Source organism: Berghia stephanieae, chromosome 5 (genome assembly GCF_034508935.2).
Source record: "Berghia stephanieae isolate SIO BIC M18660-M18661 chromosome 5, UCSD_Bste_1.3, whole genome shotgun sequence".
NCBI classification, from domain to species: domain Eukaryota; kingdom Metazoa; phylum Mollusca; class Gastropoda; order Nudibranchia; family Aeolidiidae; genus Berghia; species Berghia stephanieae.
This window is the reverse complement of record NC_088364.1, coordinates 56277157-56297176: the sequence shown is the minus strand read 5'-3', so window position 1 is coordinate 56297176 and position 20020 is coordinate 56277157. Positions and strand designations below refer to the sequence as shown.

The 20020-nt window shown below is 35.8% G+C and overlaps 1 protein-coding gene across 10 annotated transcripts in view; it reads right to left on the bottom strand.

The window, feature by feature from the left end:
- LOC144973259 (PDZ and LIM domain protein 7-like) overlaps positions 1-19298 on the bottom strand; it is a 61902-nt gene extending 42604 nt beyond the window's left edge. For 5 of the 10 annotated variants that reach the window (XM_078915497.1, XM_078915492.1, XM_078915496.1 and 2 more), the window contains exons 1-2: positions 18808-19088; positions 129-280 (exon numbers count right to left, since the gene is read on the bottom strand). In XM_078915497.1, the coding sequence (XP_078771623.1) occupies positions 129-280; positions 18808-18918 (263 nt within the window). In that variant the 5' untranslated portion in view covers positions 18919-19088. Of the gene's footprint in view, positions 1-128; positions 281-18807 lie in introns of all 10 variants that reach the window. The other 5 variants (XM_078915493.1, XM_078915491.1, XM_078915498.1 and 2 more) reach the window with 5 other exon arrangements.
- Positions 19299-20020: the final 722 nt, after the last annotated feature.

Here is a 20020-nt window from a genome sequence, read left to right as displayed (position 1 = left end):
CCATTAATATCGCCTAGGCTATCCCAGTCCGTTTAAAATATACCCAAAGGACAAATTATATCTCCCATGGGGATGATTACATAAAAGTCATATCATGACGAAATCCATTACAAACACAACTCTCTCACCTCTGCAGCAGGAGATTCAAATGGTTGCCACACCCGATGATGTTCTCCTGGGCCTCCGTGTGACGTAAGTGGTCCGCGGAAGTGTTCCCAATCTTCAGGATGATGTCGCCCACTTGAAGACCGCATTTGGACGCCAAGCTGCCGGGGTTCACCTTGAATGCAAGATGTGAAAGAGCCAGCATAAATATATGTTTGAATGTATGTTTGTCTAATTATTTTATTTGAAGGCGCGTATAACACTTTAAGGTTATATGAAGCATAGAGGAAGGGGATGATGGCGGCGTTATAAACAAAAAAAATATTATAGTACTGGTCCATGAAAGCCGGAATTTATTTCTGTCTTTGTTGCGAGTTAAACGATCACGAGAAGCCAGTCTACGAAAGCACGCACGCACGCACACACACACACAAACAACATCCCCCCCCCCCCCCCCCCCCCCATCCCCCCCCCCCCCCCCCCCCCATAAAAAAACAACCTTACATTTAAATCTAGAGAATCATAAAAAGAGATCAAGGTTCTATAAACAAAGGTGTGTCTGCGTGTGTGTGTGTGTGTGTGTGTGTGTGTGTGTGTGTGTGTGTGTGTGTGTGTGCGTATAAGATAATAGTTCTTTGGTTTATCTGCGTCCAATAGAAACGCAGACAATAACTGAGACAACTAAATCTCTAACAGACTACAGTAATCGATCTGATCAAAAGGCAAAGGAGCGGGTGGGGAGAAGGTGATTTCCTCTCCTGCCATCAACAGCTTCTCTATCCTTCAACAGATCAAATAAAGAACCTGCACTTAACTAAATGTATTTGTACAAAACAGTATATCATGCAGATACATCTAACTACTGTATCACTGTACCCGTGTGGGATAGTGAAGATAACTAAAAATAGCAATAATATCGAGAGATAACAACACTGCCATACTCTGGGGGAAAAACATATTTAAAATTTTGACAGAATACTCGTCCCCCGGCCCAAATACCGCTCGATTAAAACGACCCGCATCTTGTCAAAAACTCTCAGACTTGGAAATCGCCAGGTTTGAGAATTTTGACTAGACGGGCGTCATTTTCGTCCTTCAAATATGTTTTTGCTTTGTATTATTTTTTTTTTAAAGGTCCAATTTTCTAACACTTTTTTAATACATCAAATATGAATAGCTAAAACTGACCCCTCTCAAACGTCAAAACGTCATAAATCTGAGGAATCAAAAGTTACAACTTTCAGATTTTTTTGACAAGTTGGAAGTAATTTTAATTGATTGATATTTGAAGTGTAAACTTTCCTGGTCAAAATGAAGTAAATATGTGTTTGCCAGTGTAGAGCAGAAGAGTATAGCGGAGGAGGTAGTAGAAAGATCTATAGCACTGATCAATTGACATTGGTTCACGGGAAGTGGGAAGTAAATGTTTGGTCATCTAATACAAGGCGAGCCTGTCACCATACTGCCGTACTCGACAAAAATAGATGTTATTAAATTTAGCCAGAAAACTTGGCCTCCAAATAAAATACCGATCGATTAAAATGCCCGTAATCTTGGTAAAAACTCTCATAACTGGGACCTCACGAAATGTGATTTTGAGTTTATGCGAAGATGAGGGACATTTTAATGAGCTATATTTCTGCCCAAGATTTTAAAAAACGTGTTGTTGTTTGTTCTTATTTCAGAGTACAGCAACACATTCTATAGACGGGGTAAGTCCTTCATTATACCATTGTTGTAACTGGTCACAATACAGTTGTACCCTGACATAAAACTTTTCGACCGATTGAGAGCCCCCCCCCCCCCCCTCCCTCCCCCCAATTACCTCGGATCTTAATCGATTTTTGAAGAATAACTTTTCTGGTCAAAATAAGAAGAGGAGAAAACCCGAATTGGAAGCGAGATTTGTAGAAAGCAACAGCGGAAAAATAGAGGGAAGAGGAGATGAAGGTGGAACATAATTTACCGTTGTATTCCAATTGATTATATTATCGTGAGTTACGATAATAAGCAGAACACACCAAAAGATATTACAGAACACACAAAAATATTAGTCTATAACGTTCGATTTACGCTGACGAACAAAATCAAATGATTAATAGGCCTAAAGGGCTTGTGAACGCGTGACAGAATCTGAAGATCGTCATAACAGTCCGTGTAAAGAGAATCAAAAGGAATAAGGTTACGCTATTTATGTGGGTGAACTTTCCAGTCCAGGGCAGAGTCAGCGGTTGTAAAATCATAACAAAGCATTTGTAACACTACCACACAGGACTTATATTTTAACGGAGAAAAATACGTTTAATTTTTCATTCACATTTCTATTAAACCAATGATCGAGTAAAAAAAATTATACAAGTCAAAAGATCTATCTTTGAATTGAACTAGTAAACACATGTTTCGAGACTGATTCGAGCACAACAAGAGATGAAGTCAATACTTTTTCTAATCTAATATTGTGCGTGGCACAGTTGGGACAGCTTCAGAAATGGCACTTGAAAAACCAAAGTTCAAGTTCACGATATGTCAGAATTTTCATTCAGGACCCCTCACTGTACAACCAGAAATGAAAGAAACTCGGGTCTAACCAAGATTTGCATCGAAAATACTTTGCATCAGCGTCATATCTTACTGGTTACAACCCATGGTTCATAACAGGAAGTAAAGAAAACACAGTTAGACCTGCCTGTTTATCGTACACTGAAAAAAATAACATATTTCTAAATAATTATTCTTCTTGTATATTATTTTTTATTTCTCAAATTTTAAAATGAGATTTCTGGCCAAAATTAAAAATAAATACGTTTTTATCAATCATTTTGGTCGGGATTTTCTTTTCCATTTTAAATATCGATGAATCAAGACCCCCCCCCCCCCTACCCCCTCCAAAGACGTCAAAAAATCATAAAGGCCAATTTGCTATTTTAAATAAAAACAATTTTAAAATCATTTGAATAAGTTTCAAGTTACATAGTTTTCATAGGAGCTAGGTTTTTAAGACTTGTTAACAAGTTCGAGGAGTCATCTTAATGTACCGAAATATTTAAATACTCGACCAAAATTTTAAATGGCTTTTGTCAAGCACATTGTACAGTGAAGTATACAGACTGCAATTTTCAAGCAAACCCATGTCTGCTTATATAGCCGAAGGACCACTTGACATGATAATACCCTAATTACAGACATCCGAATGCTTCATTTCACCTTATCTATCCACGACCTTGCACCAGGCACAAACCCTATATTATCTATCATCTACGCACCCGACGCATCAAAAGCATAATTTCAAGCGATTCATTTACGAAGGTTTAGTTTTGACCGCCCTCTAATTTTCTCATATCATGATAGTCTCCACTATTAATATAATATTAGCCTTAGCCTTTCCACCATATGTGTTCTTTTGTCCCTGAATACAGCACAATGATGATGATGATGATGAAGAAGAAGAAGAAGAAGAAGAAGAAGAAGAAGAAGAAGAAGAAGAAGAAGAAGAAGAAGAAGAAGAAGAAGAAGAAGAAGAAGAAGAAGAAGAAGAAGAGAAGAAGAAGAAGGAGGAGGAGGAGGAGGAGGAGGAGGAGGAGGAGGAGGAGGAGGAGGAGGAGAGAAGGAGAAGGAGAAGAAGAAGAAGAAGAAGAAGAAGAAGAAGAAGAAGAAGAAGAAGAAGAAGAAGAAGAAGAAGAAGAAGAAGAAGAAGAAGAGATCAACAGCAACAGCAGCAACAAAACAAAAACATCCCTTGTAAAATCATGTTTCCTCGTTTATTCAACTCTCTTCACGTTCGGCTACCATCAATAACTCTCATAATGCTGATCTGTAACCGGAGTATTGAGCACTGGCCGACCTCTCGTAACATGAGACAGCAATTGTTGTGTATGAAACATTACCAGAGAAAGAAAAAAAATACAACAAAAAAAACCCATCCCAAATGAAAAATTCAGTCGGCTACGACTAACTCCTTTATTGGGTACAACAATTTTATTATGATAAAATGGTAATTTGGGTGAGAATTCAGAATGCATCTGTATGCTTAGCGTTAATAGCATAAGCTATCCTATTATTATCGTTATATATGGCGCAATGTTGCCCATTAATGTCTATATATGTATTGTATTTGTAGATTTTTTGGTAGCAAGAATCAATCAGAAAATCCCGGTACATTAAAATGGCCTGTGATTCCCAATGTCTCTCATATAGACATGTCTTTCCTCGATTCACCTAGTAGGCTCATCAAGGCTGTTGCTATTGTTATGTTTATTGCTGGATAGGAGGCCGCACTGAGTGTGTGATAATTTAGTCCACTCATGCATGGTGTCACTGAGCGTGTCTTTACGGTGGGACATTCTAGGAGTCCGGCAAAAACATCCATGGATGGAACTGACTAAAGACTATTATGGTGGGAAAACAAAATACAGTGAAACCCAACGAATGGGAAGACAAACAGATCGGATTTAGAGATGGACTGTACTGTTGGCAAAGATGGCGACAGACCCATCCTTCGTTAACTAACAATGGCTAGGGATAAACAGAATAGACATATTATATATAACTAGAGAGAGACGTTCAGATGGTAAGATAGACGTCCAGACACTCAGACAGACATGCGTTGACACTAGAATTTGTATACAACTTGTGGCAGAGACTCCGATTGATTAGGTGGGAGTAATCCTTTGGTCAGCCGTACAATGCAAGTCATACGCTTCATTAGGCAACCACTCGTCTGGAGTGGCTACCCACACTCGGAAGACTCGCTACTTAACACTTACAATTCAATAGGGGAGAGAAAACGTTAGCACGGAGAAATGAAAACAAATTGTGTCTGTGACCACCACTTGAAGATTTTTTTCTTCTTTCCTAGATACCTCCCTGTGGATACATCTTTCCCATGAGAAATTTGGTTCCAGCCCCAGTCGATGCAACTGATTCAATACGATTTATTGTTCACCTTATCCATCTTGCATTTATTCATCCATTCTATTTTTCTTCTACTTAAATATATATTGTGCTATTACAAATACTTTAGATAAAATATTAGCCTGTTAAAAACAACAACAACAACACACACACACACACACACAAACACGCACACACACACACACACTCACGCGTGCGCACAAACTATGCAACCCCCGTCCCATAACAATTTCTGCCCTGTTGGTGAAAATAGTAGCGGCCCCAAGGCTCAGCAGTTGGTAAAGCACTCGCTTTACACGCAAAGGGATCGAGAGCGATCCCAAGTGAAGTCCTGATTTTTTCTGACCCTCTGTCCACCTGGGTCTCTAAGATCTGACGGAAAGTACTTTGTAATAGACTAGCCTTTGATTCTAAAGATAGTAAGCAGTTGCTATTTTCCGTTGCACGCTATAGATACCTGGATAAACTCCGGCTCCATGGACCTTTTGGCTCAGAAGGACAACTAGTGAATAGTAATATATCTGTATTAGGTGGCAATATAAAAAAGCGTTTTTAATTATTTTTTTAAAGTTAAAGCGAATAAAATTGAAATTCAATAGTTATCATATGCCAGTCTTCGCAATCAAATAATCTGAAACGTAAATCAATCCAAAGATCTCAAGAAAACTGCACACAGGGGGTTGGGGGGAGGGGGGGGTGGGAGATATTTAAAGGACTTGTACCCGTGTGACAATCTCACAGCAGCTGCATTGCAAGGCGAGGAATTCCTAATCGATATCTCGTAATATCGATATCGAAAGTAGTTCATTGGGAGATCAATAGATCTGGGCGTTTCGGAAATAAAGTTAAGCACCTGTATTTTGTGTTTGTTTTTTGTTTTTTGGGGTTTTTTTGTTTGTTTTTTTTTTGGTTTTTTTTTTTTGGGGGGGGGGGGGGGGGGTTCAACTGGGTCTTGCAAGTATAAACATTTCGTTGGAACTGTGAACCGATGACACAGAGGCCTTTTTCGGACGGCGGTAAAAGTGTTTTAAGATCCATATTATTATTGGCTAGCGTTTCATCATTGCTTCCAGTCTCGACGTTCTGTCTAGTGTTGAAAACATGCAAGACAGGTTGTAAAAGTTCACATCAATAAAACATTAGACATACCACTACGAGCATCTTTTTTTTTCAGCTGTTTGAGTAAAAAGTCCACTGCATGACCTGACGATGGTAAAGTCTAGGTCTACAACTATCAACACCAAGTTAGACACGAACATGTAAAGCATGTTGTGATATGTGTTACCTATCATCATCATGCATTATGTGAGGAATCATGTAGGTTGCTATTATTAAGATGCAGGTGTACACAAAGCTAAACTTCTCTGACATTTTTTCATGTACTTCAGAATAAATCAATATTCAAAGACACCCCCCCCCCCCTCCGTATAAAAAAAATTATGATAATAATTTTAAACTTTAAAAAATATTGAAAACTTAGTGACGAGTTGAGAGTAGTTCTAATATTCCGATTTATGAAGTAAAAATGGACTGGCCAAAAAGAGAAAAGGTCTTTTAAAAAGAGAAAAGGTATTTTGTCAATACGACAGTACGTGACTTGTCTGTTTTACCGACAGGTTACTGTGAAAACAACACGTCTCATACAAAGAGGCGCTTTCGATTCCTTTTTCTTTCTGTCCGTCCATCCATCCTTCCATGTTCATAGGACGGTGACATTCATTACAATTAAAACAATTATGATGATGATGATGATGAGGAGGAGGAGGAGGAGGAGGAGAAGAAGAAGAAGAAGAAGAAGAAGAAGAAGAAGAAGAAGAAGAAGAAAGAGAAGAAGAAGAAGAAGAAGAAGAAGAAGAGAGGAAGAGAGAAGAGAGAAGAGAGAAGAAGAAGAAGGAGAAGAGAGAGAGAAGAAGAAGAAGAGAAGAAGGAAGAAGAAGAAGAAGAAGAAGAAGAGAAGAAGAAGAAGAAGAAGAAGAAGAAGAAGAAGAAGAAGAAGAAGAAGAAGAAGAAGAAGAAGAGAAGAAGAAGAAGAAGAAAGAAGAAGAAGAAGAAGAGAAGAAGAAGAAGAAGAAGAAGAAGAAGAAGAAGAAGAAGAAGAAGAAGAAGAAGAAGAAGAAGAAGAAGAAGAAGAAGAAAGAAGAAGGAAGAAAAGAAGAAGAAGAAGAGAAGAAGAAAGAAGAGAAGAAGAAGAAGAAGAAGAAGAAGAAGAAGAAGAAGAAGAAGAAGAAGAAGAAGAAGAAGAAGAAGAAGAAGAAGAAGAAGAAGATGAACGTGAGGTGGAGGGGGTAAAGAAGAGAAAATACAAAAAATGGTGTGGAGGAGGAGGAAGTAGAAGAAGAGATGAGAAAAGGCGTTTTATCAAAAACAAACTAAAATAAGTGAGATAAATGTACTTATAATATATAGCCTGTCCCAAGGTAGAGAATTGAGAGATAGAGATAGATTGCGACATTACTATAGCCCAAAGAAAGAGATAATATGCTCGTGGAGAAAATCTTACATACATCATTATGAATGACATGCCTTTGGTGCGTGCATTCATTAGTACCAGCCATGCTAGATAAGTGCAGTGTACCTATAACCTTTACCTACAAAAAAATAACATAGGCTATATGCATGACAAAGCCTATTACCAACAATGAATGGATAGACTGATACACATAATACCAATTATAACCAATTCACTTTTAAACAATGGGCATGATCTATATTAACTTTCCATGTGCTCGAGGTCATTGGTCACATTGCAAAATGTGCTCAAAGTGACCTACATAGTGAAAAGTATTCACAGACTTTGTAACATCTAACATTACGATTGGTCATTGTGTTCAGCTTGAAACATTGGTATGCTTACAACTTTCATAAATAAAGCAGCGTGTTTACATTTGTTCAGAACTGTCCAATCGTTGGACAGCAACAGATCACGTGATTGATGACTCGGTTGGACGAAAACACGAATATAGATCGCTCCCATTGAATGTGGATAAAAATACTGTACAACGTACTTCACGCTCGCTCAGTTGTTGCTACATGAAGCAGTTCCAAACATAATGAAGAATACTGCAGTTTTTCTAAAATTTTGGCCAAAGAACTTTTATATCTACTTCAAATATTGATCATTTAAAATGACACCCGACTTGTTGAAAAGACGACACACCTGGGACTTCAAATCGATTCATTGCACATTGCGCCACTGCCTGGCCCAAATCATTGTATTATTATGTGAGAACAAGTTGATCAAGAGAAAGATGTATAGGGCAATGCAAACAAAACTTTCCTAATTATTTTTTTTTTTTAACACTTAGCTGTGTGAAGAATTTTTTTTCTCTCGAAAAGTTAAAGGTCGTCGTATAATTAATTGATATTGATTGGAAGTTGTTTGTTTGGTTTTGTTATTTATTTTGTTTTGTTTTGTTTGTTCTCTTTTTGTTTGTTGGGTTGGGGATTTTTTTTTTGGGTTTTTTGTTGTTTTTTTTTTTTTGTGTTGTTTTGGTTTTGTTTTGTTTTGTTGGGGGGGGGGGGGGGGGGGGGGGGGGGGATGTAGTTTTTCTTTTTTTTTTTTTTTTTTTAATCTGGTCATTTGTTTAAGGCGTTTAATCAGTCTGCATGGTGATATTGGATTCAGAAACTCCACCCCTATCTTTGTGTACTTTGTGTAACGTGCAGATTTGTACATACCGTATGAGCGTGTTATATGTATATGATTACGCACACCTTTGTATTACTCTCAACCCAATACCTTTGAGCTCGACTTCAATACAATTTACCTTCACAGTAGAGTAGCAAAGGTAGAAATAGATTTCCTCGGGCAGTCTGCTAGGCAAAATCCTGGCATGTACTCAATTCTCTACACACACCGGTACGCACGCCCGTAGTATGGATAAACATCAACACATAATAACTACATAATCACACAGACATAGATTCACAACATATTCTGGTCACACATTGTGCACACGTTCAACATGCATATTGCCTATCATGCTATAGAGACAAAAGAACATCGCATCGCATCGATATAATGAAATAAATGAATAATACCATTCAGTCTCTATACAAAAATAAATAAATAAAACAAGCAAATAAATTAATAAAATGACTGTGACTATTGCAGAATAGTTGACAAATTCAATCGAAATCAATAATAATAATAATAATAATAATAATAATAATAATAATAATAATAATAATAATAATAATAATAATAATAATAATAATTCTTCTTCTTCTTCTTCTTCTTCTTATTATTATTATTATTATTATTATTATTATTATTATTATTATTATTATTATTATTATTATTATTATTATTATTATTATTATTATTATTATTCAAAGAGTATCGTTTTGAACCTGGATGTTGTACATTACGGATTGATACAAATTGCAAAATGATTTATTCGTCAAGGCAACAAAGATAATACTGTAAATAATAATAACAACAACAACAACAACAACTATTTTTTAAAGCACAAAAACAGCTGACTCGCTCAATTCATAATAAGTGTGGAGCTATATTCTGGATCAAGGATGGGCTCCGTCAAAGTGAAAACGAAAAAAAAAATGTTTGAAACATAATACGACTACTCGAATAATACTCGTACTTCATTGACAAGCCTTGTACGAAAACAGTTGGTAAACGTTTATCCTCTGTTATGCTTTGATTTTGTTTATTTATAAACCTCTCCCCTCCCAAGGGTAAACAAAATAGAGTACAAATGTGATATACAGTCAATGTTTTTTTTTTTTTTTTTTTTTTTTTTTTTTTTTTGTTGCTTTAGGTCTCTTCCAACACAATTGAGGTTATATGAGAGACCGCTGAAACAAAAAAACAAGCAATCTAACAAAAATAGTACAAATGTAAATCAAAATCATAACCTAAAGATATCATAAGCTAAATTATAAATAACCAAGAACAAACAGGCAGAAGATTTACAGAAAAAAAAATATCCCTGTCAAAAATACAATCACAAACCAAAGAAGCAGGATAGGCTAGTAAAGAGAAGAAGAAACGACATCACTATCGGATCGTACACCCATGCGAACATCATAGGTATATGATTCAAGGGTGATGCTCCCATCCAACCACCCGCCAGTCAATGTTTCAGACTTTTAAATTTTCAGATTATTTTTGGATCTTGCCCCAATGCCTGCTCCCCAATTACTATCAGTCTTTTCTTTCAGTTTGACGTGTTTTAACAGTCAATGTTTCAGACTTTTAAAACACGTCAAACTGAAAGAAAAGACTGATAGTAATTGGGGAGCAGGCATTGGGGCAAGATCCAAAAATAATCTGAAAAGATAATATACAAATATAATGTATGGGGCCGCATTGTCTGTGCTATGTCCAAATCATGACCTGAAACCATAGCCCTACTATACGCCATGCCTGAAACATTTGGTGTCTTCTCATAGATCCATACAAAAAGGAGGGGGAGAAAGGGAGAGATAGATAGAGAGTGGAAGAGAAAGAGATAGAAAGAGATGCGCGCGCGCGCGCACACACACACACACACCAATATATACTTAGGTAGAGATGTGAAGAGAGTAGGAGGGAGTAGGAGAAAAAAAAAAAAAAAAGAGAGAGAGAGAGAGGAGAGAGAGAAGAGAGAGAGAGAGAGGAGAGGAGAGAGAGAGAGAGAGAGAGAGTAAAAGAAGCAAATCTATATAAATGGACAAAACTTTCAACATCTCTTTGACCAATTGATATCCCTGAAATTCAAGACGACCGGGAGACCCTAACATACAGCACGCGTATCATTCAAAGAAAAACAAATATCTAACAAAATTTACATGACGACGCCGTTGTCATTCAAACTGACACGTGATTATTGGACATCGCCCGAAAGTCAAGAAATGCGATATGTTGAGTATAACCTAAAGGTGATTACCCCTCCTCCTCCTCCTCCTTCTACTACTAAGTGGCAGGACTACTACCACCACCACTCTAAGTAGTAGTAGTAGTAGTAATAGTAGTAGTAGTAGTAGTAGTAGTAGTAGTAGTAGTAGTAGTAGTAGTAGTAGTAGTAGTAGTAGTAGTAGTAGTAGTAGTAGTAGTAGTAGTAGTAGTAGTAGTAGTAATAGTAGTAGTAGTTGTTGTTGTTGTTTGTTGTAGTAGTAGTAGTGAATAAAGGGAGGGGGGGGGGCGAAGAGTGCAAAAAATATTTTGATACCTTTCCACAGATACATATTTTTAATGCACCACATGTCAATGGAAAAATTAAATTAAATTATTTTTTAAAGGCAAATACAAAATATTCAATCACTGGCATCTTCCACTACGAAAGCAATCAATCAAATACTAAACATACAAAATAAACATAAAATAGTTAGAAATTATATTCACCTAATTGTATTTCGAATAGCATATAACTTGCATATAACGGAGGCTATTTAAGATTCGTAATAGTTGCGTCGTCAAGATAAGAGTGACAAATTATCCTGACATGTCAAAGCAAAGTCTAGGCGTTCACTTGGGGCTCTTGTGTCTCGAGACCGGTGAGGACTACCCTCTAAATAATAATATCAACATTATAAAGCGCGATTCTGCACTTTCATTTACACGTTAGACAAAGCTTGGCGCATTCCTCAATGAGACCAAATTTATAATTTAGACAGTTTAAACCACCCGTTGAGCGTTCTATATAAATAGCTGTCACTGTCTTTAGAGAGACAGGTGGTGCTCATCTGCATAAATTATGAGTCGAGTCGGAAAATGACCATCGATTATCAATAAGTATGTAAGGGTCATATTCAATTCTTTTCTTGATTTATATTTATGATTTTGCTCAGAGTTTCTATGTCACAGTCCAAGGCATTCCAAAAATCGCACCTAAGTGTTATACCTGATAATAACAACTTTTAATTGCCTTCCCACATATCAACAAAACAAATACACATTAAACAGGAGTGTTTGCACCAAAACAAACGAACAAAAAAAAACAAAAAAACAACTACATTGGCATCACTTAGATAATTATATCGATGGATAGATAGATAGATAGATAGATAGATAGATAGAGAGAGAGAGAGAGGGAGAGAGAGAGAGGGAGAGAGAGAGAGGGAGAGAGAGAGAGAGAGAGAGAGAGAGAGAGAGTCATAAGGTAAGCAATCCAGAGTGATGACTGTGTCAGACAATGAACCGTTTGTTGTTCTATCCAAGGGGGATTCCTTTGCTAAATAATCCCCTCCCGTTGTACCTTATCGCTTATCAGATAAAGTTCCTCTCCTTGTCCGAAACAGTTTACCTCTTCCCTTATCAGTTACAAAGTCTCCACTACAGAACATTGTTACTGCTGAGATTTATTGTGGATTGAAGAAACATTAAAATGGAACAAAAAAGATGAGGGGATGAATCAACATTCAACATTGGTAGATTTTTTAAAAATAAAAAAAAAACCAGCAGTGGAGAGACAAATTATACAACGGTAATAATAGAATAATGCCAATTTTTAAGCACTATGAATACAAGTCATATTATCCAACAAAGCAACGATTTCCTATGACCTCATTAAAAATAATACCCAAAAAAATAAAAAATTTGGGAGCGGGCCCTAATGTGTAAGATAAAAATCTGAAAAGGTGTGTATGAAACAATGCCTCTCAAATCAGATCCCGACGAGTCAGCTCAGGCTTACTTGAATTTTCTGTTCTTTTAATTTTTTTTTATTTTTTTTTTTTATTTTTTTTTGGGAGGGGTTTGGGGGAGGGGCTCTTTCTTGCTTTGTCTGGTACCGTTTTATACACACCGATGCGCACTTATTTGCATATAACATGTACACGTCGATACACAACACCCTTTCAGACTTTTTATGACTTCATAACTGAGAAATGTTTGTGAAAGAAATAGTGATAAAATAACTCAAAGAATGTTTAACTATTAATCAGTGTCTAAAGGAAAACCTTAAGGAAGAGGTCCACAAAATGGGGGATCAGATTAATCCATGTCACCTTAGCCGGCTGTTGACCTGATTGCTCAAATATTGCAGTATGTATTAAGAGCGAACATGGTAGACATGATAAACTTAACATCAAAAAACGGAAAGAGGGAGCTGGATGATCAGAAGAATATGCAATGCAAAACAGGGGGCGGCGATTAATTCCGGCGTTACTTCATTCGCTATGAGGTATCTTTTCTTTTTTCCTTTTAAATGTGTATCTGGTAATTGACAGTTTAATGTTAAATCCATTTTTTTTTCATTAACAGGAGAAGAGAATACGATGTGAACGTTGATTAGTTGGGAGTTTTGACAGGCATAACTAATCCAATCATGAAACATTAAATATCCGCCTATGACCAAGACATTACTCTATGATTAGTTGACAGAGGAATGAGGGGGTAAAGATGATATACCATGTAATGAGCTGGAGAATCAACATGATTTTTTAAAAATAATGGAACAGGACATGAATTCAAAGAAAAAAGAAAGATAAACAAAACATCCCGGAACAGGGATCGGGATCAAATCACAGACATTAAATCTACTACAAACACATGCCATGACCCCATACCTTTTCCACATGAGTGATTTCGTAATATACAACAATTATGTCAAATTTAATACGAGCTAGGGCGTTGACGTTTTGGTTTTTTTTGTTTTTTTTTTTTTTTTTTTTTTGTTTTGTTTTTCTTCTTCTTTCTTTCTTATTAAAACGATAACAATATAAACGTAAACCTATATTTGCATTACCGTTGCACATAATCTTTCTTTTTTTCTTTTTCTTTCTTTCAAGGTAACGATACTATAACCCAGCAGTTCACATCAAAGGGTTCACATAGAGAGATTGTGTGACAGAATCCACGCAAGAGAAAGACGTGGAGAAGACGATGATAAGGGAAAGGTTAAAATAAAATAAAAAGTGACAAACTAAACGCTCGTCTATGATAAAAGGGTAAGAGAGGAAACCATCGCAACTAGACTACGCATGACACAACGATTACTCGTGTTGCAACATGAATATAGAGTAATCGTATTTAATCCTAACTTGTTCTACCGAAACATAGATTAATTCATAAAATAATATCATCAATAGAAATCATTTTCATTCACTATGACCGATAAGTCTTGAATTGCGCTTCTATGGTTGAAAGTTGATACCGCACAACAGATGCATATGAACAACAAAGGTGTATAAAATAATTAATAATAACACAAATGCATGATCGCGTTTTCTATGCTAAAATGTCACTTGGTGAAAAGTTGAGTTGACAAATAAGCTTCAGCCTATATTGTCATTAAAATAAATTTTAAAAATAATATAAAAAAGAAAGAAAGAAAAAAAAAAACTTTTTAAAAAATAATGAATTATCACTTGTGGACAAGTTGGACGTAATCTCAATGCAAATAATATAAAGCTTTCTGGCCAAAAATGAAGGAAAAAAAGGATGTTTTGTCTTAGCATCCTTTTAAAACCGCCTCTATTATATATCTGTCTATAGTACTATTGATGCAATGCGTTTAGAGAAAATAACAACAGCATAGGCCCACACATCAGAAGAAACTTACCAACACACTATGTGTAACCTTCAACGTCATTGATATAATTTAGTGAGAACTTAACTGGCGATCTAAAAAACAATAACAGGGACCTGAGTGACGATAACTTCGTTTGTTCTATAGTGATAATGATTGTGTCAGTCAAATGACGGGAAAACTTATTCTGTATTTTACCGAAAACAAACTCCCTTTCGCCCCTTTTCTTGCTTATGCAAAACAAAAATTAAACATCACAGCACGAGTTTGAAAAGAAAGAGAATAAGGGATGAAAAATGTGAGAAAATTATCTTGAAGTCAAGCACTCAATATAACAGCTAACCATGCTTGTGTTCAAAGAGGAATTAATTAAGATGAGGCAAACTGCTAACGATACAATGACCTGTACTGTGACAAATTTCAGTTCAGCTTTACTTTAATGTGTGTGAGTGCTGCACCGTAAATTAACTTTAAACACTGCCTTCTCATAAACGCCCCTCCCCTTGCATCCTGCCTAACCCTTCAAAATCATCACCTGTTGGGCAAATGATAAAGTGCAGATTTAAAAATTCCACGGTATATTATAATAAAGTAGTGCTTCACTTTATACCAAGGAAATTGATTTGGGACATTTACGGCAATGTAATGTGATTTCAGCAACATAGAAAATGATGCTGATAGAATGGTCAAAATATTCAGACCCAGATGAAAAAGAAAAAAAAAAAAAAAACCCAGCAAGATAGGGAGAATTCAACAAAGATCAAATGGAGATACAGTACTAAAAGCAATAATCACGTGTCTAGTCTGAAACCACTAAAAAATCCCACCCTGGCAAGTCCATGGCATCTACAAAAAAAAACCCGTAATAAAAGCCGACTGACATAATATTACAAATAGAGAGATGATTTACCCATATTCCTCTCACAAAAAGATAAAGCAATCAGACATTTAACCGCCTCAGAAAAAGACTCCAGTCAGAGCCCATGCTAAAACAAATGGTCTCATTCCAGACCAAAGAAAGGACACGTGGTAAGGATACTGATATTAAGGGATAAAAGAGATAGGCCAAGGCATGAACTAATGAAGAATCACCCAGCCAAGGATAGTCAACATTGCCCCGCCCAAAGGGGAATTCCACCCGCTGGCAAACTAAAGTGCCTGAGAGCAGAGAGGTTGGATTTTAAAATCCCCCAATGTTAAGTATGCCTTGAGTCGTGAGCATTTTGCAACCATATACCATTATTACTACAAACTAGTCAAATTTAATGTGCCAGTGCCAATAATGAAAGATGAAGAAACATTTTCTGTTGAAAGAACGAAATTGACGTCACTCAGCTCTTTGTTATTGCTTTCAGATAGCTAATTTGGTGATTAGTTATCATTAAATTATATCACTCAAACTAAAATGTTCAAGGTTACACATAGTTTAGTGTGTTGGTATGTTATATCCGACTGGTGGATGTTGTATTTTTACCTAAATGCATAGCATCAATTAATCGAATCTGTAAATAGCAACGATACAACGTATGTATTGAACATTTACAGTGTAGCAGTGTCATTAACCTTTTTACTGATAATGACCGCTAATGAGAGAAAGTTGAACTTTACTATTATTTAACACATAGAAAGATACTTATAGGGGGATAAACTTTTTTAAAATTTCGGAGAAATTTTCTCCAAAGTACAAAGAAACAGTTTTGACTTTTAAGAATTTTCTGACAAACTGCTTAGAATGGCTTCCATCTATCCTTTTCTATCAGATACTGGTTCGATTCTGTAACCATACCAAGGTTTTTGTCAAACAGCCACACATTAACATTTCACCCAGACATCAACCAGTCACGTGAGTCATAAAGCTGGTATTTATTCCATCATTAAACTATAGCTAGATATTCAATCACTGCAGAAGAAAGCCAGAAAAATCATTTCTGATTTGTCAAAGACTCCAAAACTGAAGGCAATCGTACCCTCTAGAAAATGACTGATAAACATTCATCTCATTCATACTCAGTAACAAACTCTTTATGACTACACAAGAATCCATAGCTTACCAAGATGTTTGCTTGTTTATAATGCTATATTCAGAGCTCATTATGGATCTAGTGCCAGGGAAAGAGTGAAAAACACAACAAAGTTGTTTCTTATCATAGTATTTACACATATTTATTTTACATGAGCTATTTTATAGTCATCAAAGAATATATCGCACTGATGAAATTTCCTTTCAAAATGTCATAAATTATTTGAATAAGAATTGACAAAGATGCACACCCCTATTTCTTTCAAATGTTCCAAATACACATCAAAGACAGTGAAAATGCAGAATTCTCTTAAAGAACATAGTAAAACATTTCTCTTTAATATATGTAACATTGTCTGCTTATCATACATTTTTAGTAACACTAAGGCTCTAAAACCATTTATCACGTTCATGAATGGTCCGCTATGCTTGTATAAGTATATTGCAGAGTTTTATATTGTATGTTTGAGTGCCAACTGCAGCTATTCGGACTAGTCACAATAGTCTCCCATGGCTATTCAGATTCAAACTCCAATATGCATGTGCAAACAAGTTATTCTGATTGGAGTCTTAACAGTTTCCTGTGGCAGTACAGTTTTTCTGTTTGTTTGGTGGGTTTTTTTTTTTTTGTTTTTTTTGACAATTACATAAAATTGATGCAAAGGAAAACAATAATTAAATGTAGTGAAACTATCAACAGGTAATGTAAGTAAACCCGCTTCATTTGATGGAAATCCAGTTAAAAATTTAAAAGACATGAGTTAAAACCTTCAAAATTCAAAAGTAACTGTGGTCTAAAGGAAAAAGCTTTTCTAACAACTTTACACGATGTCCAAATAAAATCAGGACAAAATAATATTCTGAAAGTGTTTGGCAGGCAACAATCCTTCTACAGTCCGAAGAATAGGTATCAAATGTCAAATGAGTCAATCTGATAAGGGAAAAACAGAATTTCTTCTGAACTCTTCTTCTGCCTCTATCAGTTCCCCCTCTACCCACAGCCTGCACGGTGTCCACTTTGTGTTTTCGCATGCACATTGGAGTTTGAGTCCAAACAGCTATGGGAGACTATTCAAACTCGAGTTTGAATCACCACTTCATAAGTGACTGATGTTACACTACTGTTAAACAATTTGAGCTTGTTAGGATTATAAGCTATAGAAAATTCACGTATAATTATAATAATAATATTTAAAATAATAATAATATTAAAAATAATAATAATATTAAAAATAATAATAATATTTTAAAAAATAATAATAATAATTAATAAATAAATAAATAATAAGCAAACATTCTATGGTAAAAATTACATAATCCAAATCCGTTGACTGAATTCAGAGAGGGTGGGTAAGACAGAAGAAAAGAGATGGTGGAAAGATAGACCAGTGAGCACCTTCCGCTTTTATTGATTGGTCTCTCGTGTGTCATTACAAATATTTTGTAGCGTCAAAGCCTTCTCGCATCTCTATTAATATTGCCACATGATGTCCTAACACAAGAGATTTCAACATAAATCCAATTTATCTAGGATAGTATCATATGCTAAAAAATGTCAACAATCATCCCAACCACCCTTTATCAAATTATATAAATCTCTAAATCTAAAAAATAATAAAGGTATAAAATTTAAAAGGGATTATGTCATATGAATAATAGTATAAAATAAATGGTAATTGGCATGGCCGACTTGGTAATTGGTTTTGGTGGTGGTGATGATTGTGATGTGGTGGATGTAGTAATGGAGGTAGTGATGATTATGTGGTGATAGAAGTACTTACTTGTAGCGGTAGTAGTGATGAAGTGATTGATTGTGGTTGTTTGAGTTTAAGTTGTGATGTTGATGATGATGGTGATGTGATGGTGGTGGTGGTGGTAGTGCTTTTGGTGGAGGTGTCTAGTGGCTAGTACCTATAGTGATAGTGGTATAGTGACCAATCATTGTCTCAATGATGTGGTGAGTGGTAGTTGTGCAGTGCTTGGCAATGATGATTATGTGAGTGGGAAATTTTTTTAACTGATGAAACCGGAGTTATGATTATTAGAATTGAAATAATGAGACGAGACGGGTCCGTCAAAGTCTACGAAGCCAAGCCTAATGTTACAACTCTACACTACGCGCACCTCTAGACGTCTAAAATTAAAAAAAATAATAACAAATTCCGTTCCCAAATGAGAATCAAATGTATCTTTCTCTCGTTGAGGCAAAAGTTCTGAAGACTGAGGTCATCATCAACTTCAACATTTTAATTTTAAGTAGAAATGAAGACATAAATAAAATCTAAAATAAAAACTCACCCGCTGTATCGTTAGTGGGCTAGAAAAATCCTTTCCTCCTTGCATACGAAATCCCCAAGGCGTTGAACGATCATCTCTTTCGAGTTTAGCTTCCAAAGTCAATACAGACATTATTGTTATTTTCTCGCTTTTTCTGGCCGGCGAGAAGTGACCCCAAACAATGATATAACAAGGAAAAACTCAAAACTTCAGTTTACTGTCTCACAAGCGGACTCGAAAACAACACACTAACACACCTCTCTCGGCTCTCGGCTCACTCAACTTCAACTCTCCGTGACCTCTGAACTTTGAAAGTAGTCGAGATCGCTTGTAGAAAGTACTTGTAAAATATATTTGTATTGGATTTTTCCTTATTATGTATTTCTGTTGTATTAATGAATCAATTAAGAATAATTTTCTGATCTACAGAAATGAGGATATTTTTTTTTGCAAATTCATCTAGAGTCATAATACAATAACATCATGAAACATAGCCATGCGGTAACAGAAGTGACAGAAATAATATGTGCGATACCAGTTTTGCACACGGCAATGTGACCTAGATTTTGGTGTGCTTTCTATTTATGGCATTTGCCGAAACATACACGGATTATCAATTAATCTGCAGATAATCCATTCTCGATAAATCATAGTCAAAGTCATAGTATTGATTAGCAATAGGCACAAATAGTCCTGCACCCTCAATCCCATTCATCAAGAGAGAAACATGTCACAGTGCTCACAATGACAAGCATCCACAGGGATAACAACAGAGGTTTTTCTAAGAATTTGTTTGATAATTTCATGATTATTTCCCTTGACTAACTAAATTACAATATCTCATCAATACACATTATAATACCATGATATTGATGCTTTGCGTTCAGCCAAAAAGCTCACAACATTCGCCAGCCTGAAATAACGTTCCAACACACAAAACTGTGGGTAACCTTAAATGTTTATAATCTGAATGATAGCATTAAGTGAGAACTATTCATAAAAATGGCTGGTCAAAAACAATTACAAAGAACCGAGTGACGTCAATGTCGTTCCATCTATGAGGGCTTTATCTTTTAAAAAAGAAGAAGAAAAAAAGACGACTTACGTGCCTTTGATTTTGGGAATTTTGAAGTTGGCACATTTTGGAGTTTTAAAAACTTAAAACTTGTTTTGAATGACATGCAATATATTATATAGATAGTATGCAGATGACGTCACTCAGGCCTTTGTTATT